The sequence below is a fragment of the Python bivittatus genome, unplaced genomic scaffold, assembly GCF_059951505.1.
Source record: "Python bivittatus isolate LINGU-HERP-01145 unplaced genomic scaffold, Pbiv_v1 ctg000400_np1212, whole genome shotgun sequence".
Classification (NCBI taxonomy): domain Eukaryota; kingdom Metazoa; phylum Chordata; class Lepidosauria; order Squamata; family Pythonidae; genus Python; species Python bivittatus.
In genome coordinates, this window is record NW_028277073.1 from 3,861,348 (window position 1) to 3,885,786 (window position 24,439).

Sequence of the window (24,439 nt, forward strand, 5' to 3'; positions counted from 1 at the left end):
AGGAGTCAGGTGGCCTTAAATCAAATAAGTAAATACTGATGAACAAGCACCAATTCTTGAATTTTGTGGAATGTGTGCTGGGTGGGAGAAATTCAGCAATCCCATATTCCCTTTGTGGATTAGATAGGCCTCATAACTTTGATCTAAATACCAAAAACCTTAAACTTGTCTTCTGCAATCTGGTTCCTTTCAGAGGCGTTAGGATTTAATTGCTGTAATTCCAATACATCTAGAGGGCACCAATTGCGGGAGGTTGATTTAAGCTTCAAAGTTGATAAAGTCATCCTGGATTAATTCAGCATCTTGTTACCATATTAGCCAATCAAAGTCCTCTGGGAAGCTGGTGAAATCTCACATCAGAATGAAATTTCTGATAATTTGACTGATGCTGCACTCTTTCAGAAAGCCTTCTTGTGCAACGTGTTCAAGTTCAAATGCTTAACGTGAACAGAGCAAGTGATATGAAAACTGTAACTCAAGCTGTCAACATCAGAAATTATTTTTAGCAATATTTAACATGAGATAAACTTAACCTACCCGAAGATCTGATTCACAGAAGGCAATCTGCATTGCAGTTTGCCCATTAACCTGCTTGCTAAAAACTCAATTTGTTTTCCTTCTCTCCAGTTGCTTAGCTTCTGTGATTCTTATGAGTGTGACTGTGGTGATACTTTAGTCACAAAAAGCTTCTGTTTTGCTTCCCTGCAACTTGTGTTAAAAGACTCCAGTGTTTCCTTTATTACAGTATAGCAGAACAAATGCCATTCTCTTCCTGCCACCCTATCTGGGTCCAGCCAGCTGCTCTGGAATGTCCCCCATCAGTTAGCATTGCTTTAGTGCAATGTTGCATGCTCTTACCTGGAACTGGGAAATGATGGAGAATGTGGACAAAACAGGGCGCGAAAGGGGAGCAAGAAAGAGGGAAGTAGGGCAGTTGGCATTTAACAGCCAGTGTGCACCAACTGGCTAGATGATAACCCTGTGCGAACCTGAAAAGAAAAACGGAATTTTACATCCCTTGCAAATGTGTGCCTGCTCTTTCAAATCCAAATTGCATATTTGCTTGTACTTGGCACTGGCCAACAGTCCAGGTTGTTTGTTTATCCATGCCTAAGGATTGTTCCCACCTAGCAGGATTTCGACTGTTTTCTCAATTGCAATTCCTTCATTGTCTCTTCAGCTTTAATAACTAGTTACAAAGATGGAGGAGTTGGGGGAGAAAGGTTTTTTTCCTTTTGGTTCCAAGATCAAAGAGAAGGAAGTTGTGCAGTTCTCTGTATTACTTTCTTGTAAAAAAGGTCTGCCTAAAAGCAACATTAGGTCAGAACCTGGCTTGAAGCACATGCCCATATTTTCAAGTGGCACCATCAGGAATAAAGATACAGAGAAACAAGGAGGAGGATTCAGCATAATTGTAGGTAGGTACCTCTGTTCACGGAGACACTCTGAAAGAACAGCCTCTGCCCCAAAACAGACCAACGAGGAATGAACGTGTGAAGAAGCCATAGAACACAGATAACTGGGAAGGCTATCTGGAATTGGGATCAGGAATATCCCACAAATCCTTATTGTAAGCATTTATTTATGATGAGGTTGTCAAACAGCAGGAACTAATGCAGAGGCTGCTTCTGGAACTGTTCAGTTAAGAAGTTCCTTCTTTTGCTAGGTTGGTTACAGTCAGAGACTTAGAACATTCCTAGAGGTCATCTTGCCCATCTCCTGTGCTCTGTGAGGGTTTTTCTTGTTCATTTTCATGTTTGTCGTTGGGGCTGCTTGTGATTTCTTTGTGTTTTGTATTTTTCCTGGGGTTTTTTTCCCTTTTCCATTTATTTTAATTGTCAGCCCCCCAGAAGTTAATTAAGGACTGGAATGAATAAAATTTATCTAGTTAAGCCACCCAGAGTCATTTGAGAGTTGAGTGGCATATAAATTGTATAAAGAAATTTTAAAAAGGGGGGTTGAGTAAAGGAAGAGAGCTTCTCTTAATTTTCAGCTGAAATTCACTTCCTTGCATGTTGGACTGCGCTTGTAGTCCTGATTTCTAGAGTAGCAGAGAATGGATCTCAACTCTGAAGATTGCCTGTGTCTGTGGAACGTTTTAATTGGAACCCTGCTATTTTGATAAATTAATTGCTTTAAGTGATGGTGTTTCTAATTATTTAAAAGTGGTTATTATTAGTTGGCTAGCAATTCTTACATGCGTTGTACAGGTATTTACACAAACTGAATGGGAACAGGCAAACTCTTAGAAAAAGCTGTCCTTTTCTTAAAGAAGGAATGCTTCCACATGGTGGCACCTTTTAACTGAACATTACTGGGTATGCACGATACAATGCACTTTTTTTGGGAGGTGCCTTTGAGTCAGTACTGACTTGTGGCGACTGCCTGGACGAGTCCCTGTGGTTTTCTTGGCAAGATTCCAGAGGTTGTTTGGCACTGCCTGCTTCCTAGGGCTGAGAGAGAGTGACTGGTCAAGGTTGCCCAGCTGGTTTTGTGCCTAAGACAGAACTAGAACTCACAGCCTCCCAGTTTCTAGCCTGGTGCTGTAACTACTACACCAAACTGGCTCTCATAATGCATGTGTGTGTGTATAAAATATTGTACTGTTAAAGTAAATATTTCTGATAATAAAGATACATAAATTACATTTATTTCTTCAACCATTGAAAGTATAATTTCCAGTTGTTGTAATTTTGTTTTGATTTTTTTTTTTTATTATTCAACTTGAGGTCTTGTCTGAAGAGACACAGTATCTTCATAATATTTACAACTCCAAGGAAATGAATCTGGGGTGAAAGACTTCCTCCAAACTTTGAATAATACCGAAGGGTAAACAGATTTAGCTTGTTCTGGCAGCAGAACAAGAAGATGCCAAATACAGACTCTCCCTTCCAGGCAGAAACAATAGAAAAGAACTTGCATTCCAAACCCTTTTTTTGTACTAAATTCCGTTGAACTGAATGGAACCTTGGAAAGTTTTGCCCAGTGGCATCTCTACTTAAATTTTCCAAGGTTCCATTTAGTTCAATGGAATTTTCTACAAAAAGGAGTTTTGAGTGCAAGTTCTTTGGTAGAGCAGCAGCAGAATTTGCAACAGGGTTACCCCCTGCAGGTTGCTCAGGTTATGCTGGTGTTTATCCTGTTCCACAGAACCGGGTGCCTGCTTGTCCCCTGTATTGCTAGATGTCTCCTGAGCCACCCAGAATGAGAAAGAAAAAAACAGAATGCTCCAGGAACCTCCCCACCAGGAAGAGGGGACAAATGTGGTTAGCTTGTTCCTTCTTCAGAAGCTGCCCTAGGAGGCACCGTTACTGTTTTTGTTTTTTCCTTGCTTCCTAGTTTCTTCCTTCTCTGTCCTGGCTCTGAAGCCCTGTAGAGAACAGGAGAGAGACTGAAAATCAGGTTAGTCTCTTTTCTCCTACATATGCTGGAGTCTGGATGAGTGACTGGGAAATAATGATCTCAGTGGTTTCCCAGGTGGCATTGTGAAGAGAAAAGCTTAATTCTACTTTCTCAAAAAAAAAAAGGGGGGGGGAGGGTTATGAGTAGGCTGCCTGGTCATATGCTGGAGCACATTTAGTGGAAGTTTAGCTAAACAGTCCATCTCGCACCAAGTGACTGTTCTTTAAATGAAGAAAAAGGAGCTGTTTTTCCTTTTCTTCATGTTGTCTGCTAAGCTGGTGGGAGGAGGAATGGTGGGCTAAATACCAGAACTGTGTTTACTGCAGTCTTCTGCTCTCATCCCAGCCCTAGTTTACCAGGTGATGTCCAGAATGGAAAGAACTTAGTTTTTCCCTGCTGAAACCAACAAAGAAACTCTTGAGCATTGTTGCAAACCCACAGGCACCACAGCAGCAACCTGAGTAATACAGGACACTTGCAGTAAAAGGAGGATTTCTAACATGACAGGTAAAAAAGTAGGAGCATTCTACACATAGAAATGGATCTTGGAAATCCTCTAGTTCAACCTCTACAATTTAGGAATCCTTCTAGATGCGTGGACTTCATCAGAATTCTCTAGCAAAGTTGGGGAAAGCTTATCTAGTCCATATCCTTGTTCAGAGTGTATTACACTATAAAGCAGTGTTTCTCAACCTTGGCCACTTTAAGCTGTGTGGACTTCAACTCTCAGAATTCCCCAGCCAGCAGGGCTAGCTGGGGAATTCTGGAAGCTGAAGTCCACACAGCTTAAAGCGGCCAAGGTTGAGAAACACTGCTATAAAGAATGTAATGACAGCATGCTGGATAATCTCTGCTTAGTACTTTCAAGGCTGGAGAGCCCACACATAAGGGGTAAGGAAGATGACCTTGACAGAGATAGGCAGGATCTGTTGCCTAGGCAAAAGGGCCTGAAGCATTTCTTAAGTCCACGAGATAACATTTGGAAGTGTCTCAAGCAGAATTCCTGTCTAATTGGAATATAAGAAGGGGGAGGAGGTACTGCACAATCAGACTTGCAAGATTTTGTTGTAGCCAATCTCTATAAAAGCCTTCCTGTGGAGTTGCTTTCCTGGTCTGGTCTACCTATTAGAGCTGACCTCATTAGAGGTAGTTGAGTCTACTGTTGAACAGCAATTACTGTTAAGAAATTTCTTCAATAGATGCATAGATGAAATTTAATTCCTTGCAAATTCCACCCCTTAATTCTAGCCTTGCCCTCTGGCACAATATTGACCCAAAGACTTGATGAAATTACATTTAAGTATGGGAATAATTGCTATCTTCCCCAACTAATGTTGGGCATGAGCTTACAAAAATCATTATTTGACAACAAAAACTTTTTAGAAAGACTGGAAACCTTATATGGACTTTTTGCTGAAAGAAGAAAGAAATGAAATGATGATTTATGGATTTGATGATTAAGAAAGATGTGGATTAAATGAGGGGCTGAAGTGATTTGTATAACATCTAAGAAAGAGGAGGGGTAATAAGGTTGTAATTATCTGTTGAAGGTCAGAAGTCATTGGCATATTTCTAAACTTTAGGTTTTTTTCTGTTCTCTTTTTCGCTTCTTGATCTCTCTCTCTCTCTCTCTCTCTCTCTCTTTTTCCCCCTTTTGATTAGTCTTTTATTCTATGTAAAAATTCTGAATAAAAATGAAAAAGAAAAATTATTTGGAAGTGCTGTGGTGATGACCCTTTTATCCTCTGGCTTGCCTCCCACCCCTTTCTCCTGATTTTCTTGTATTCTTGGATCTTTTCCTTTGGGTACCAACTAAGAATACACAAGGGGGGGCATTCTCAGGAGGCTGCCCTCACCTGTGGGGTCTTCCAGGACAAGAGGAAATCCCATTTATCTTTATCCTTTTATTATTCTCTTACCAGGTTTGTAAGAAATGTGAATAAATCTTACCACTAGGCCTTATTGTGGTAGTTAAGAAACTAATTCTTAGTCGGAATTAATAAAATGTGCTTTTAGTAGAACAACAAACCCAAATATGCCTAAGCAAAAATAATAACTTAATGTGACAACCTAATCACATTCCATCTCTCAACCTGCAATTTTCCTTGCATCGTGCCACATTTTTGCATGGAGATACAGGGAGAAGAAGCATTTATAGCAGTTCCATTGTCATTTCCCAAGTAATGATAATTCAGATACTTTATGATTTTCCATGTCATGATTCTCTTCCATGTCATGGGAGATGTTATTTTTGAAGCTTAAATTCTAAGCAATGGGTAAGAAAGGGCGTCTTCATGTTACATTGTTCTGTGAAGGTCCTCTGTTAGGAAATGCATTAGCATGCTCTGTTTATCCTTGGAAAGGTATGTTGATGACTGCCCTTAAAATCTAAGGTTTTGAGGATCTTCAAAGTCAGAGAATTTGCCATTTTTAGAAGCAATATTTATTTTAAGAGGATCTGTGTATATATTTGGTTATGTTATGCTCCTTTGGTAGGGATTAGATAAGTGTTTGTTTCAGAAAGTATTGCCATCAGAAATGTCTTAGATTCAACTCAGAATGGATTTCATGATAACTGTTGCTGTCTCTTGATCATCTAATAACTGTTTATTGTATTTTTCTTTTTTTTTCTGTTTCCCTTTGTACAGGTATGGAGCAAAAGGAAGTGCTGTAAGAATAGAGGTAGTGGTGTATACAGGCAGAGAAGGAAAAAGTTCCCAGGGGTGTCCAATTGCCAAGTGGGTGAGTTTTTATTTTTTAGTAATGTGTCTTGTTTACTTCCATTATATTTTCCTATTATACTGATGATGCTTAATGTTCATAAAATATTTTTTCCTTGGTGCTCAAGGATATATTTATCTTATTAATATATCCCACTGTAAATTAAAATGAACTGTTGTATGTGACCAATCAGATCAATATGTATTAAAAAGAATACAATTACTGTACAGGTAGTCCTTACTTATCAACTGCCTCATTCAGCAACCGTTCAAAGTTACAACGGTGCTGAAAAAATAACTTTACAACCAGTGCCTGGATTTATGACCTCTGCGGTGTCCCTCAGTCATGCAATTGCCATTACAGTCAGTATGCGTTGCCTTGTGCCTGACCTGTTGTCCCCCCCCCCCCCCGGTAGAGGAGAGTGATTAGAGAGGAAGGGATTACAAGAGAGTAAGCAGGCACATAGTGGGGAATACACATCGAAAGCAGCCGCAAGCACACTACGCAAACAGCCCGCTACGCAAACAGCCCGGTTTATTCCCCATTGTGTGCCTGTTTACTCTCTTGTAATTCCTTCCTCTCCAATCTCTCCACTCTGCAAAGGAGGGGAAAAACAGGTCAGGCACATGAGAGACTGTCTACAGAAATCACATTTTTTTTACTTCTCCCCCCCCCCCCCGAGAGTGGAGAGATTGGAGAGGAAGGGATTACAAGAGAGTAAGCAGGCAGACAACGGGGAATACACCGGGCTGTTTGCATAGCACGCTCATGGCTGCTGGCGTTGTGATGGAATGTATCTACAAGGAGGAGAGTAATGTGGGAGATCAAGTCTATCAGGAGGGAGGGAGTGCATTCCAGGAGGGGGGAGGAGGCAAGAGGCAGCATAGTCCACAGGGGGAGCATGGGAAGCAAAAGAGATTCAAGATAACCACTCCCTAGAATCTCACAGGGTATATCCACTAGTTGCTGTAGTATAGATTTAGTTTGACAAGATTCTGTCTATAAGGTGTAAGCTAATAAAGGAACTGGACTGGACTGGACTGTTTCACTGTTATTCTTGGGCTGGGCCTGACCGGCGTCAACGCATTGCTTTCGATGTGTATTCCCCACTGTGTGCCTGTTACTCTCTTGTAATCCCTTCCTCTCCAATGAATGTAAATACAAACTTTAATTCCTTTCTGGGGTGAGCATTCCAAAGGACAGGGAAGTGGTTACGAGGCAATCAAAAGCTGAAAGTGTGAAACTGATTGGTCATGTTAGTTTTGAGCCAGAAAGCATGGTCACGATCACATGGTTTCCCACTTAGTGATCCACTTAGTGATGGAGTTGCTGGTCTCAGTTGTGTTTGCTAAACAAGGACTACCTGTACATAGTACTGTAAGTAATGAATGGAATTGAACAGCCAACAAAATGAAAACCAGGAAGGGAATTCAAGAGCATGTTGATGAAGCACCAAGAGAAGGAAATCCATTCAAAATGTAACAAATCCCCAATAGTTCTCAGAAAGAGAACAACATGGCATCAGTGTCAGAAGAGATTGATCAGAATGAACTCCATAGCCTTTCTGTCAGTGTGCAAGGATTTCTTCTCAAACCAGTAAAAGGGCTGACAGTAATCAGAGCAGGGAACAGGTGAGGACTGCCCTGCTTCAGCCCCCTAGAAGAAAAAGTGCAAGGAAATGGACAAGGGTTTTGCTGCTCTAAACTGGCTATATGGGGGTCTCATTTGAAAGAAGATATCACTGGAATTTGTGATTGTAACCTTAATTTTCTTTCTAATTAACACCATTGATCTAAGCTGTTGGATTAACTCTTAACTATGTCCAGTCTAGATTGCAAGGAGGGAAGTCTGGCACACTGTTTTGAAAACCCCTGTCCAGGGAGGGCCCTCACATGTCAAGGGAGCTTAACAGCCTGGACTCCAAGGGGGCTCTTTAAGTATAGCTAGACTTGTAGAAGAAAGAAGTGGTGCAGGCCACAGGCCACATGAGGCTGTCTGTGGCTTTGATGCAACTACACATGGTTCTCGGTTTATGACCACTTGTTGAGTGACTATTCAAACTTGTGATGGTGCTAAACAAAGGGGACTTACAAGGGGTCCTCAGAGTTCTGGCTATTGCAGCATCCCCACAGTCATGCAACCGCAATTTCCAATGTTCCCTGCCAGCTTCCCACAAGCAAAGTCAATGGGAAAGCTAGCAGGAAGTCGGAAGTCACGGTCACATGAGGTCTTCACTTAATGACCCACACGGTCCTCACTTAACAATGGCAAGGACTGCCGGAACTGCTGTCGCTAAGTGATGCAGTCACATGACATTGTGCTCTATGACCATGTCTCTTAGCAACATCAATTCCAATCCCAATTATAGTTGTAACCCAATATGTACCTTTATTGGAACCTCCCATATCATTAGTCACCAAAAATTGATGCAATTTGTGATTGCATTTTGGCAATAAATCACATTTCTAAATTTCCATGGCAACTGCTTAGAAGCAGTCTCTCTAATGTTTAGCACTAATCATCTACAAAAGATGTGGTGAAATGAGCCCTGATAACTTAAAAATACTCAGGATGGTATGAATATAAGGCTTAGGTTATATACAATTACATCAGAAGTATTTTGGGACTGACCTCTTTGCCTTGTAGATTGCGCCTGTGAATCTTGACAATGCTCCACCATGCAAGATTCACTGTGGGTCTGTGTGCATTTCAAAACCTGGTTCAGACACCTTAAGTTCATTTTTAAGAATAACATGATTGGGCAACAATGGCAAACATATTTAAAAGAATGGCATGTTCTGTTGTGGTTTTCATGCTTTTCTTCCGGACCTTTAGAAGCATTTAACTGGCCATTAACTGCAGTAGAATATTTATTTTATTCATGTACAGGTAGTCTTCATTTAGCAATCACAATTGAGACTGGCAACTCAATTGTTAAGCAAAGTGGTCACTAAGTAAAACCGTGACTGTGCTTATGATCTTACTTCAGCTTTCCTTTGCTTTACAGACCTGCAAAGGTCGCAAAGTTGCTTTTTCATCACCATCTGCAAACAGTCGCTGTGTGAAGCAGTTGCTAAATGAGGACTACCTGTATTGAATTGAATATAGATTATTATCAAGTTGGGAAAGGCTAAATATTCATAGATTAATTTGCTAATTGTTTTCCCCCCTTTTTTATAAGAGGAAAATTATGAATCAGTTGAGCTTGTTTCATAAATATATTGTTCATTGAAGTCAGTCGATTAGAACTGTTGTGGTTATGAACTGTCAGCGGGAATACCAATAGAAGTAGCAATCTCTTACTAGCTGTTTCCTCTTCTAATACACCTGATTGGGAGGATTAATAGCACAGCAAAATGGTGGCATTGGAACTCAGATATCTGTAGGCCAATGGACTCTCCACACTGTTTCATTTCTAACAGAACATTTCCTGCAGCTCATGCCTGCGTTACAGTTTCCTGACTTATTCTGGAATTCAAAATTGTGCTAGGAACTTAATTTAATGCTGAAAAAACAGTGGTGTCCTATTTATCCTTGAAATAAAATTCATGATTCTCAGTAAAAGCGTAAGACAACTCTTTAAGAAAAAATTAGTTTTAAAGATGTTTTATTTTTTAAAAGTGTATATATTTAATAAAGGATAAGCATAGTTTCTGTGCTATTTCTAGCAGAGTTACTTATGAGTTTCTTGTTGCCAGCTGTGCACTGTGCTTCAGTGTTTGTTAATGTTGGCTTGTTCCATGAATGGTGCAGCTTCCATTGGGTCTGCCTAGATAACTGCAGCTGTGCCAACATGGATCTGCTTATTCTTAAACTAAGAAGCCTATCACAGATGTGCACAAACTTTTCTTGGCTGGGTTTGGGATCATTGGATTAACAGAACCTTGAATGAAACAGAGACTGGAAGGTAGCCATCTTTCATCCTGGCCAGAGCTTGCCCCTTTGAGTACACTCCCTCCTCATCTGTCAGACTGACAGTTCCGTTGTTCATCTTGAATAAACACCAACATGTGGGTTCATTGCTTCTGAAATCACACTCATCTGTGATACAGTAGGCACAAAGATTTTATTACATGTGTGTGTGCAACAGAACACACCCCGAGAAACTCTGTTCCGTTTAGTGTTCCCAATATGTTCGTTAAAATAAAAGGGGAATCTTTATACAATGTTGTTGTTTTTTGTGGAGTCCTTGGGGTTCTCTGAGCTTGGTGGTTTTCTTGGTGGTTACCAGCTAGGTAACGAAATGTTTGCAAGAAAACAGCCAAGCTCAGAGAACCCCAAGGACTCCACAGTTCAACCCTGAGCTACACATATTCTCTTCTGTTGTTGTTGTTTTTTCCCAGAGTGGAGATGAGTGTTTTTAAAGTTAATGGAGAAATTCTGCTCTGTACAACTATTAAGGGAAGGAAGGAGGGAATGTTAAATCATCCTGAGTTCCCTGAATGAGCATGGCTATGACTTTTATACCCCAGAATGAATATATTTATTTATTCATTCAATTTGTGTAGCCGCCCAATTCACATATGTGACTCTGGGCGGCTCACAACAATTTTAATTAATTAAAAGCAACAGCAAGAACAAGAAAAATATAAATAAAAACAATAAATATACAACTGTATTAAAACCACTATTAAAAACTCAAACACAAAACATAATCACAGTCAGCAGGTAAACACCCCTCATACATCCCATTCAGTATAATCATTGAAAAGGCTCACCACTACCACCGGACCCCCAAGTGTGGTGGCACAGCCATGTCTTCAGGCTCATCCTGAAGGCCGGAAGGGTAGGGGCCAATCTGAGTTTTGGGGAAATGATGTTCCAAAGGGCAGGTGCCATGGCAGAAAAGGCTGTCTTCCTGGGTCCCATCAGATGACACTCCTTAGTAGACGGGACCCAAAACATGCCTCTCCTTCCAGATCTGATGGGATAGGTAGTGTAACCAGGGAGAGGCAGTCCCTCAAATATCCCAGTCTCACCTCAGTGCTTTATAGATCATTATCACCACCTTGAATTGCACCTGGAAGCACACTGGTAGCCAGTGCAGCTCAAAGAGCAGAGATGTAACATGCACTGCTCAAGGAGTGCATATAACTGCCGGTGCCACCACGTTTTGCACCAGCTGCAGCTTCTGAATGCTCTTCAAGGGCACCCCCATGTAGAGCTTATTACAGTAATCCATTCAGGAGATAACCTGGGCATGAGTAACTGAATGCAGAGCCTCCTGATCCAGGAAAGGGTGTAACTGGCGCACAACATGAAGCTGTGCAAAGGCCCCCCTGGCCACGGCTGCCAGCTGCTCTTTCAACAGGAGTTGTGAGTCCAGGAAGACCCCTGTGCGCAAGGTCCGTTTGTGGCAGTGCCACCCCATCCAGAACAAGAGATGGCAAATCCCTGGAACCAGAAGGCCCAAAAGCCACTAGTTTTGCCAGGGTTGAGTGGAAGCCTGTTGTTCCCCCTCCAAATCCCCACAGTCTCCAGACTCTGAGACCAGGACATCAACACCTTTGCTGTTGCAAAGAGATGTAAAGCTGGATATCATCAGCATACTGATGATACCTCACCCCATGGCAATGGATTATCTCACCCAACAGTTTGACATACATGTTAAACCAGAGTGGAGAAAGTACTGAACCCTGTGGAAGCCTATAAAGCAAGGCCTAAGAGATAATTCCAAGAATAAACATTGGTGAGAAATTTGTAGCATTTAGTTTGTGTTGGTGAATCTGGAAAGGATTGGTTGATAGTAGGTATTTAGAGTGTCAGTAGTTAGGGACACTACTCTGAAAATAAAGTAGTTATATTAATTACACACACCTAATTAATTGTATCTGAAACTAGCTGTTATCCGGTAAAGTAGATAGCTAAATTACAGAATTCTGTATTGTGAAATCTCATTCATTTTCCTTGTCTTGTGACAGTGAATTTGAGATATATCACACAACCGAATCATACATTACAGTAGCGTTAGATAATATAATTTAACATTACTAATAAAGGGTAAAAAATTTTACCCTTTATTTGTTGGTTTGTTGGTTTGTTGGTTATGTAATTCCAACTCTGTTGAGTATTTTCCTTTCTGACCTTAAAAGTAGGTTTGGAGTTGTAAGAATTAAAATGCACTGAATATGCTACAAGATATAGTTAAGAGAAACACAAAACTAACCATAAAAGATGGAGAGCTCCATGTTTTTGACATATCAAGACTAGAGCAGTAGAACAGTAGGGCTAGATGTCTGGTGTATATGTGTGGTTGGGCATGGAAAAAAAGAGTTAATATATTTCTGACTTAGGTGAAAAAATCAAGAGGGTTACTGAGCAAAGCTGCAATTCAGAAATCCTCTTCCACTTCACTGAGTGGCATTATTTGGGGCTACTTTATTTGGATTGTACAATTCATTTGAAACTGAAAAATATAAATATATGAGGGGGAAGAGGCACCATTCTGAAGCCCCTTGATGAGGTTTAAGGATGAGGCTCAGCACACCAGGAATTATGATAGATATCAGGTTATTCCTCCAGAAGGTAGGTATTTGAGATGCCCAGGAAACCAGGTTGAGGCCAGACCTGTGTTTTAGCACATAAGGCAAGGAAGTCACTCACTTGGAGTTGGTTACAGAACGCTTTGAAAGCAATGTTAGAAGCAGAAAACCCGAGACCCGACTGTTTTGTTAAAATAATGCCTAGGTGCCCGACACCTTTCTTTCTGAGAAACAAGTGGCTCTCAGTCTGTGGTGATGTAAGGGCTGAAGAGAAAGCCATAGGATTTGGACCTTGGGACTGCTGTATAAAGGGTTTAAACCCCTGACTATAATAGATGGGCTCTTCATTATTGGGAGCTTTTCTAGAATAACAGTATCCTATCAGAGCTGTTTCCTTGAATGTCTGGCTTTTGGTCTGGGTGATGCCTAACAGCCACCTCCCATCCCTCCTCTGCTGTGTTAATAGCAGATACCTTCTGCTTGGGCTGTTTCCTTCAGCTTTATGACCAAGTGCATTCACTGCTGGGAATCACAGCTTTTCTGTGCACTTCTAAAAGCACCACCAGAATGGCTTATACAGCCCACCCTTCCTTAAGCTCTCAGAGATAATAGTACAGATTTAGATTATGCCATGCCCCCATATATGGGGCGTTACATGAGAGAGGGGGAATTTCTTTATTTTTACACAGTGTATATTGTGTATGGTGTTTCAAGTTACAGTGACCACCTGGAGGCACCTCTACATTCATACATATCTCAGCATAACAAGCAAAGGGAAGGAGACCAAGGGGACCTTGCACATTTAAATGCTTGGCGATTTCTGGTCATTTGAATTGAATGGGGCGAAGCAGAGGGTGTTTACTATGGACCAGTGTTTCTTGCATGGGAACACTGGGAGTTGAAGTCCACACATCTTAAAGTTCCCAAGGTTAAGAAACACTGCTATGGACAATGCAGGGAGGTTAGGATAGGCCATGACACTTGCATGCAGAAAGACACAGATTTGCACAGCGAGAACTATGCAGGAGAGGATTCTCTTCCCATATTTGTATCAGCATCCTGTTGTTGAGTGCAGTGGTAGCTGGGCCAGAAATACAGTAAAGTTGTATTTGTTATTGTATCTTTCTTTGTTAATTGAAGAAAAGTAGGTTAGATGTAACTTCTGGCAGCATTTCAGTGTCTAAATATATCACTCTGTTTGTATATTTTGGATGGAACAAGCTTATAGCATATGGTGTTTGGTTTGCTTCTTTGCTTATTCTTGATGCTGGTGGGAGCGGGCGTTCTTCGCCAGCTTCATTTGTGGTTCCTTCCACATTGCATGTGTTGTGCGTTTCTGCAGTATTAGCTCAAGTTGGCCTTGTATCTGGGGCTGACAACTGTGGGCACCTAGAGTCCTCCATTCTGCTTTTTTGCTCTAATTTATACTAATTTAAAGAGAAATTCATTTTTCATCTAATTCCTGAGCTTACTACTATAGTGCAAGGTCATTTCTGCATTTTTATGTGTATTAATCCAAACACATGCATACTAGTTAGTTTGGCTATTTTTGAAGGGACAGTCTACCTCAAGTAATCTTTATTCACAGAGAACTTGTTCCTTATTCCAGAGATCCTGCCAAGGGTTGAGACAGTTGCTTCACCAATCTAAGAGAAATATTTCAAGTAAGTAGAATCCAAGCAATTAAGTTGCTCTAGGAAATATGGTTGCCCATGATACTAACTTAAAAAAAAAACACACACTTAGATTACATTCTTTTGCATAATTGGAAACATTTAATTTCAGTAGAATTTTACATATATGTTAATGAAGGAATTAAATATGTACATCTTACTTGATTGTACAACATTATAAAAACATTCTGGCATAATCATTGTTAATCATGTGCTATCATGGAATCAGCAGTACAATAGAAAGTTATTTCAACTTGGAAAGACCCTGTATTATAGTCTTCTCCCTGCTCATTTCGTATTGAGGAAATTTGGGGTAGAGAAATGATGGGAATGCCATCATCCTCAAGATAAATTTGGGCCAGAGGTTGATCCTCTATATCAGAGTGTGCAACTGAGCAGGAATATAGTAATCAAAGAAGGTCAAGAGAGGCACGCATATATAGCATGTTGTTCCTTCATTCGTGGACTGTGTCAGTTCAGACGCCAGATGTACCTGTAGAATCACACGACCCCTTAGAAACAAAATAGGTCTCTGTCCGTGAAACATTTTGTAGGTCAGCAACTACTTTGATAAGCCCTTTCTCATGAATTTCTGATGCATACAAATACGTGATTTCTTTCTCCTCTTTCTCCCTGCCCACCCTCAGGCAGAATGTAGTAAAGACTATGCCATGTGCTTTTTCTACATATCTGAATCAGCCCATGACTTTCATCTCTGATGCTATTCACAGTGGTAAAAGGGGCTGTGTGTTGATTATGCTGTATTCTGAATGAGTATGATTATGCAATATTAACATAATTGAACAGAAAAAAGATGTTAAAATACACCATAATACTAGAAGATCTAAATATGTGGTAGATGTTAGTTTAATCTTTCATCTCTGTTTTTTTATAACAAAATTTTTATAACAAGGTCAGTAATTGAGTGTGTACTGAGGGTATGTATTCAAACATCACACTTATCTAGGCTTATGGTTAGACATTAAATGTGTTCCACTCATTCCTTGTACCTCCTTGTACAGTAGACAGGCGAAATGTGTAGGGAAAGTGAAGAAAAGCAGATCAGGACTGGTTGTTGATTATGTGGGAGATTCTCTTTGAATTCCATGTGGCCTCCTGAGCATCATGAAAGAAAAGTTGGACTGAGAATGATTTTTTTCCCTAAGCAATCTGACCCAGAGTTTGACCATCTGATGCCCTCTAGTCATTTTGGACTTTAATTTCCATCAGCTCTAGTGGCAAGAGAATGTGAGAATTACAGCTAGAAAAATCCTGAAGTACGTTAGTCTGCCATAAACTAATCTGTATTTGCATATTCAAATTACAATATTAAGTAATTATTCTTCCTCCCCAAAGAGTGAGTTAGGAATAAACATCCTACAGCTGCACTGCCTACACAATTCTTATATACAAGAAGTTTGTAAAATATAATGGTGGTAAGGCAGTGATTGCTTCTTGTTCCAAAAGGAATATAATGCATTCAGCTTTGGGTTAGAAGTGTGCTGGTGAGTGCTGTGCTTGTAGATCTAAGGCGTGATTATTGGTGTTCTACAAGGATCAGCTGAGATATATTATTTCGTATGCCTTCTTTATGAGTCCAAAGTTCTTTGTTCTGCATAATTGTTATCTGAAACAGATCTAAATAAGTCTTTTGAATCACACCCATTGGAAAACTAACAGGTGCTACATTACTGGGAAAACTATATTGTTAGAAATACGAAGTTAGAGATGATGATAACAGCCTGGAATCAATTTCCCAACTTGTATATTAGGTTATTAGGGAAACTAATGTGATGGTTCATAAAAAAGTTTATTCCTAGTGTTGAGAAAATTGTTTTACTCCCTTGCTAGTTTAACATTTTCTACCCTTTAGTAATAATAATATTTATTGCAGACATTCATTTTGAAATAATAGTAACACATGGGCATGTAAAATGTAGTTAGACACTTGCGAAATAATATTGAGGGGAAAGACTGTACATACTATAGTTTTAAATTTTGCCTTGACATCTATCTTCAGTGATAGATTTGTTTTTAAAAAAAATGAAGCACGGATGAAAGGGTAAGATTTATAACCTGCCTTTCTACCAGAAAGCTAGCAAGAGAATGGAGATCTGTACGTGCTTTTAGATGTCAAGGGAAATGTAAGGTGTTTTGAGAGAGAAGAATTGTATTGGAAGGAGTGCTGTTGAATTCAGGGGTGCCTCTCTCGCCTCCTATTGAGGTATGAATGACATGCAGAAGTAGCACTCTGCCAAGGAGATAGAAAATGGGAAAACCTGTCCCTATTCTGTATGTGCTTGCTAAAGACTGTCAGAGTGGTATATCTGAAGAAACTGCCATCATTTTACGCAAGTATCATTTTGATTCATTGGACTGCTGATGATTCCAGCCGTTTTCATTGTGATACAACAACACGGAATACCCTGCGACTTTTGTCTTAAGAAATGTGATTTATCCTCCCAAGTCTGTCTGGTTTAATTGCAAATCTTTTGTTACTGTCTTGGTTTAATGGGTAGCACTTTGCAGATGTTTGAATGGTAGGAAGTTGCTTTCAAAGACAAATGAAATTCACACAGTGGAAGTAGCCTTGCTCCAGGATCACATCTTCTTTTTAAAAACATGTCCGTTTGTAAATTTTAACATTTATTCCCTAATTAGCAAGTAGATACTTCAATACACAAATAGTGTTGAATAAATACTTGAGAATAAAACTGTTGGGAATTTAGTGGATACATTTACCAAACCAAAATTTTGTCTTTGTGTTTGAGCTTATTTCAGGAAAAACTATATAAATTAGAATTTCAGAACTGTCTGCAAGGGCTTTCAACCTGTGATGTACTCTCATTAATTATCCAGAGAGAGAGAGGGTGGTGAAAACCACAAGAGGAAGAAAAAACTCTTGATCAATAGGCAGTTACAGCAATAATATTATCTGCAAAATAAATCCAGTAGTGTGTCATGGCAGCACCAGATGGTGTCAAGGTGAGGTGAGGGTGTCAACAACATAAAAATGGCAGGTGTGACAAGGTGATCCAAGTCCTGCCCTTTTAATGTGCATTGTGGGGCTTCAGACACTTGGTGCTCATGCCCACTATTTTGAACTTGCTCACCCCTCATACTGTAGCTCTTTCTAAGGATATAACTAGCTCTCCATTCTTGGATCTTCCCTGGTTAATCTGAAAACAATTGATTTGTCTTCCAGGTGATACGGAGAAGTAGTGATGAAGAAAAACTGCTGTGCTTAGTTCGTCAGCGTGCGGGACATCACTGCCAAACTGCTGTGATTGTGATACTCATTTTGGCTTGGGAAGGGATTCCTCACCTTCTTGCTGACACGTTGTACAAGGAACTGACTCAGAGTCTCAGAAAATATGGCTGTCCAACCAGCCGTAGATGTGCATTAAATGAAGAGTAAGTATGCTTTAAATTGCTCAGGTTTGGATGCATGAGAGAGTAGTAGTCTTACTTGATTGACTGTCACACTATGGTCATTCCACTTGAAAAAGATGCTTACAATAATTTCTACTTTCTAGTAGAGTGCAGACAACATTCTAAGTGTAATGTGTTAGGAGGACCAAAATGAACTTTCTGCTTTTTCAGTTTTTATCCTGGCAAAACTAGATTATATGAAAACAGAATTTCTCTTATATTTTTTAAGAATGTGCCCTGTTGTTAGGCCACAGCTTTCTGTATCGCTTGTGATATCTTCTAGAGGTGATAATCTTTGAGGAGAGCACTGCATTTTTTGTAGATAGCAAAATACAAACAGTATAGTTGAAACTTCTGTCTTAGTGTGAAGTGACAGTGTGCTAGTGTACCACTGGTTCATCATTCCAAATTGGCTTTTACTGATGGCTGCTGCAGTTCAACCTTAGAAGTCCCTTTTTAGGTTTGTTTGGTGTGATGCCTGAAATTAAGCATCTGTCTTATGCCCATCCTAACAAAACTTGAGTACTTTGTTCTTGGCTCTCAAATCTGATTTGAGTTGAAAACCAAGATCAGAACAAAACAAATAACCTGATGTGGACATTATGCTAAATAACTCACACAAATATGTGTTATTCACTTTAGCAACTCCTACTGACAGGAGAGGCCAAATAGAAGTATGTAGTCATGCACTGCTCATTTGTACTAAGCAAGAATTCTCAACCATTGTAACCTAACAAACCATTCTCACATGGCCAGGATTATCCAAGTGTTAAGTCACCTAACTTGAAATTAAGGCCTTGTCGACCTACAACGAACAAGTCTACTTCCATCTACATTAAGTACTGTTTCCAGTGAGAACTTGCACAAGCTGATGCTAGGTGATGTGCTTTGAAGTGTTTTGTTTTGTGTTTTGATACTGAGATCAAAATATTAAAATGTTGATTTCCATGTACCAATTTCCTTCTTGCCGTATATACGTATCTTTATCTAGTGGGTCTTAGATTGCTTAAAGAAAATGCTATATGTTAAGCTAATCAGATCTGAATGAATCAGAATTGGATTTCTATGTTTATAATGAGTCAGTATGCATATCAAGTTCTTTTACAAGCCTACTGGACTAAAATTTGTGAATTTACAAAGTTTTGCTCACAGATTTACTTTTAAAAGAGATGCTGAGAATGAGCAGATATGTATGGAATGCACTATGCATACCACTTTTAAATCATGATTCTGTGATTGGAATCCAATAGTAATGTAGAATTTCTGAAAACAAAAATAGCATATGTAATCCCTTTCATATAAGCATTTGTTTCTTTCACATGAGCCTTTTTTTGCTCACAGTTGCTTCAAAAAGCCATTGATTGTCAGTGGGATGTAGCAGTTGGATTTTTGAGGCAGGATTTTAATGCTGGAAAACTCGGTGCAAAATTCTGCATTCCAGTCATGGAACTTTCTGGTGTTCCCTTAGAATGCCCCAATTAGACAATTCCAGGAGTGGCTGGTCATTTTCTGGAAGTGAATCTTCTGGAGCAGGAACTGGAAGTGGCTTGCTTTGTCCTGGACATGTTTGGGTGACCAGGACTCAGTCTTCCACAAAACTAGTAACTGAGGATGGGTGGCTATCTGAAGCTGCCTCAGTGATGGCACAATTGTGTTTTTACATGGTCCAAAGTGAAAAAAATACTAAGCCACAAAGAAGTGCACCATTTATTTCTAATAAATAACACAGTTAACAGTATCTAATCAATCTGATAGACCTACTTTAGGCCTCTGTGTGTGTACTTGTGTGATAGTAGCTACATTCAAGCAACAAAAAGATACATTAAAGTTGGTTATGGAAATTTCTTTTCTTGTTGCTTGGACCCATGATTGATTGGGGAGTTATTCTTGTATTGCTAAATAATCTGATGTGACAGCAACAACATATTTGCCAAAGCCCTGGAATCTTCCATGTTTAATGATTGCCTACGCTGTGGTGGAAATTAAAAACTGGAACGCTTTTAAGTCCACAGGATGAGATTCATCATGTCTGATTCATTCTTACAGTGGTCATAATCAGAAGCAGCCAATGACTGCATGAATTCTCTATTCTATTCCATTCAGAATAACGCAAATTATATCTGTATCACAAGCATATAAAACCAAGAATTCCCCAGATGTGCTCGCTTTCAGTGCATTACTTATGCTGACAGGGATTTCTGGGCATCAGGTTGCTGAAGATGAGGATCTTGCCCAACTAGCTGATTGCCTTTTGGTTCATTTTTCTAGTCGTACTTGTGCCTGTCAAGGTCTCAACCCAGAGACATGTGGAGCATCATTTTCATTTGGCTGTTCTTGGAGCATGTATTACAATGGCTGTAAGTTTGCCAGAAGCAAAACCCCCAGGAAATTTAGACTTCTCACAGATGATCACATGCAAGTAAGTATTCTCCCCTCCTTCTTCCATAATACAATTTTTAATGCTACAAGTTAAGGGCACAGGTATCATAAACGTTAAAAGCTGTTGAGAATTAATGGAATTGCATTAGATTACATCCTTTTTCTCTGGTTTAGATGTGCAAGTGAAGCATTACTATGAGCAGTTCTGTTTATATACAGTAAATCACTTGTATGTGACTTGGCTTACAGCAGATAAAGTCTCACTTCCTGACAGCTCCAAAATACCATGCTTTCATGCCTCTGATCTCATAGCCATCCACCATAATTTACCGATCTGCATGCTTTGCGTGTTTTTGCTTTCCTGTTAAGACTCAAATACTCACCTTCATGGTGACTAATGTATACACGCAATCCATTTTATAAAATGTTTCCTTGTTTTAAAAATATGGAACATTTCACAAGTGTGTGTTCTCATCATGTACAGGTTTGCTAATCTCCAGCGTTCTAGTACATACTCCTGAAGCAGGCAATTGGTTGTAGAATTCTTATTTGGGGGGTCAAAAAGTTCATAGAACAAACCACTAATCAAACTGCTTCTTTTAATTGTTTTTATTAGATTCTTCTATTTTAGCTAAATATTAAATATTGATCATTTTACAGATGACATAAAGCTAGGATGTATAGCAATGCAAATGCAGAAGAAGATAGATTGAAAGTAAAGACAGATATGGATCATTTGAACCACTGGACGGAGTGAGATGAGGTTAAATGTAAAGAAGTATAAAATTATGCTTTTTAGGTAAGAATAGCTTGTAGTATAGAGATAAAGCTAGAAAAATCTGTTGTCTAGAAAGTAGTCAAGAACTGTTTGACAGGTAACCACACTTTTATGTGGGAGAATTTATGCTATTGTGATTCACTCATTCTGCTAAACTGTAGCCTAGTGTTCAAGAATGAGCTGCAAGAAGCTATTGACCCCATACTCTTTGCCCCGTTACTGCAGTACGAGGAAGAATTTAAAGCACCCCTTTCATTTCTGTTCTGGTTAATTATGACTTGTTCTGCTTTTCTAGCACAACAAATGGGTTAGCTTTGACCATGACTTGCTTAATAGCATGCCAAGTTCAGACCACCTTATTGGATTGTAGTGAGATATTTTGTGGAATGAATAAATCAATCAATAAACTACAGGTTATGGGTGGTATGATTCAACAATCCACATTTACGTTTAGTCACAGCATAGGATCTGGATGAGACACACTAAGCTGTTGTTTTTTTGTTTTTTTTAAAGCACAAGCTTAAGTGTCTAGTGAAATGTATGTATGTGTTGTTAAGTGTTATAGCCAAAACTGATATGAAGTTATATCAGCTTGGGAAATAGGACTATTTTGAACATTGTGCATAAGTTAAGAAGAAAAATCCACCTATGGTTTTCCTCTGACACTTTTTATAGCTTCATGATTTTTTTTTTTTTAATACAGAAGCCGTTGGTGTCTGAAGTTTTAGAGGAATGCCATTTATTATGGTATTATTTTAATGGATATTACTCTGTTTTTAAATAGCGGAGTATTTTCCATACCTAAACATCTGTAATGTAAAAGTCTTCTTGAGTCAAACTTCTCCAGGTGAATTTATGGATGCATTTCAGCAGTTCTCTTGGGAATAGTACAGGAACAGTTTGCCCTTTCCTTCTTTTAATATATGTTTTCGGCTTCCCAATCGATCTTACGGCCCTGGGATTTCCTGATATTCTCCCATCCAAATATCAGCCAGGCCCAGTCCTGCTAAGCCTACTGACATTAGCCACGTTAGCTAACTGGGCACCATCAAAGTTTGTTATTGTCTGAATCCCATAATTTCTAAAGCTACTGTATTGTTGTGACAAACTGATGTGTTGGCTTTTACAAGTACAAAATGGGCCACCTACATGCTAACCGTTCTTTTTTTCTCAAGCAGAACTTAACATTGCTTTTAAAGCAACTGTTGTTTGTTTTGTGGGGTTCTCTTGCCTCTTTCCTGAAAGAGCTGGATGTTTGACCTACTGAATCCCCATTTCATAGACTCAAAAGGATCTTTGAACAAACTGCTGTTATTCAGCTTCAATCTTATGTCTCTTCCCCTCAGAGGATAATAAAATAAACTTCTTAAGACAGAGTAGTCATAATTATTTTCCTAAAACAATGTATGAAAATGCATAAAAGAGTGTAAGTTTAACAGCTGTTTTGTCAGTTATGTAGTACATCTTACAATTTGATACAGGTAGTCCTTGACCTACAACCATTCAAAGTTATGACGGCGCTGAACAAATGGTGGTTATAACTGGTCCTCGGAGTTCTGGCCGTCCCAGCATCCCCACAGTCACATGATCGCAATCTGGGTGCTTGGCAACCAGTTCGAACTTACAACCACTTCCAGTGCCCTGCGATCATGTGATTGCCATTTGCAACCTTCCCGGACGGCTTCCCCAGAAAGTCAGTGGGGAAGCCGTCAGGGAAGGTCACATGTTGCTGGGGTAAGTCTCCCCTACCCATACACCCTCCTCTAGCCCCTCTGCGCTTGCACTGCACTGGCCACTCACACATCCCCCACACCCTCACGTACCCTCCTCAACCCACACTGCACCCTCCCTGACTTGTGCTGCACCCTTACTGCTCCTCCCCAATCCTTGCTGCACTCTCTCCAACCCTTACCACGCTTCTCGCACAGCCTCCCCAACCCCCCCATGCCTCTCACGCACCCTCCCCAAACTGCACTGCACCCTCACATATCCTCCCCAAGCCATACCACACCTCTAGTGCACCCTCACAACCCCTCCCCGACCAGCACCATGCCTCTCGGACACCCTCCTGACCCTCACACACCCTTGCACACCCTCCCCGGCCTGCACTGCTCCACTCGTGGACCCTCCCCAACCCTCGTCGCACCCACTCGCTCCCTCCCCCACCCGGCAGCAGCCACTTACCTGCCTGCTGGCCTGGGACTTGAGTTTCCTGCCAGCTTCTCCACTGACTTTGGTTGTTGGAAGCCAGCAGGAAGTTACCTCACCTAACGAGCATGGGATTCGGTTAACGAAGCAACTGGGACTGCAGGGATTGCTGTCACTAAGTGATGCGGTCATGCTTTATGACCACATTGCTTAGCAATGGAAATTCTGGTTCCAGTTGCTGTCAGAAGTTGAGGAGTACCTATATACAGTATATTGAAGGGGGGGAAAAGTCCCTCTTTCATTGCCAGCCTGATATCCTTTCTAATATTGTTAGTAGCTGTTGGGCTAAGAAATTGACTCCTTGCAAGGGAGAAAGTAATACTGTCTGACCAACTTTTAAATATTTTGAGTGTTTCAATATTACAGTAGGAAACTTAGGTTTCAAATATAAGTTGCAATTAATGTTGCTTTCACTAATTGGCCTGTTCATAAACAATACAGTTATGGAGTAATTGCTTTCTCTGTTTCTAGGAAGAAAATCTGGAAAACAATTTGCAGACTTTAGCTACTGATGTGGCTCCATTATATCAGAAACTTGCCCCTGATGCTTTCCAGAACCAGGTAGGTTGGTGAATACTCCATGATGTCCAGAGGCACTTACTTACTAGCTGAATCCACAGATTGCACTAACCCTCAATATTGTTTCTTGGATTTTAAGCTAGTATAATGTGTGAACTCTCCTTTTATGCTTTGTAAACAATGATTTATTGCTTTGTGCAGGAATGGACAACTTATGGCCCCAAATCTTTATTTTTGCAGCCCTTATAAGCCCTCTCCTATTTCCCTCTTTCCATGAGTGTTGAAAACCAACAGCACCTATTGAGGTAGGAAACTCATAATCCCAAAAAGAAAAACCCAAAAATAAGCATAACTAAAACACAAAAAAGCAACCCCAGACCTCCCCTGCAAACCCATGCCTGAAGTGCCCCCCCTTTGTGGCCCTCTGTTCCCCCCAAACGTTGTGTCACCTTCAGCCAGCATGAGGTTGCTCAAGCTTAGTGTAGCATTATGTGTAAATCCATCTATTTTGGCATAAGCAACAAAATATAGTCAAATGGAACTACAGGTAGTCCTTGCTTAATAACCGTTCGTTCAGCAACTGTTTGAAATTATGACGGTGCTGACAGAGGAGTCTTACGACCGGTCCTCGAAGTTCCAGCCGTCCTGGCACCCCCTCAGTCACGTGATGGCGATCTGGGCACTTGGCAACCAGCTCGTGCTTACCATGGTTGCAGCATCCTGCAGTCACATGATTGCCATTTGCAGCCTTCCCTGCCAGCTTCCCACAAGCAAAGTCAATGGGGAAGCTGGGAGAGAAGCTTGCAAGTCACTCTGGCAAGTTGCTTGCACCCTCCCCTTGCCTG

At 40.2% G+C, this 24,439-nt stretch overlaps 1 protein-coding gene across 1 annotated transcript in view; it reads left to right on the top strand.

Annotated features, from left to right (window-relative positions):
- TET1 (tet methylcytosine dioxygenase 1) overlaps positions 1–24,439 on the top strand; it is an 84,743-nt gene that overhangs the window by 46,255 nt on the left and 14,049 nt on the right. The window contains exons 6-9 of the mRNA XM_088144319.1: positions 6,051–6,144; positions 17,484–17,692; positions 19,979–20,129; positions 23,547–23,636. Coding sequence (XP_088000445.1) covers positions 6,051–6,144; positions 17,484–17,692; positions 19,979–20,129; positions 23,547–23,636 — 544 coding nt within the window. The remainder of the gene's footprint in view (positions 1–6,050; positions 6,145–17,483; positions 17,693–19,978; positions 20,130–23,546; positions 23,637–24,439) is intronic.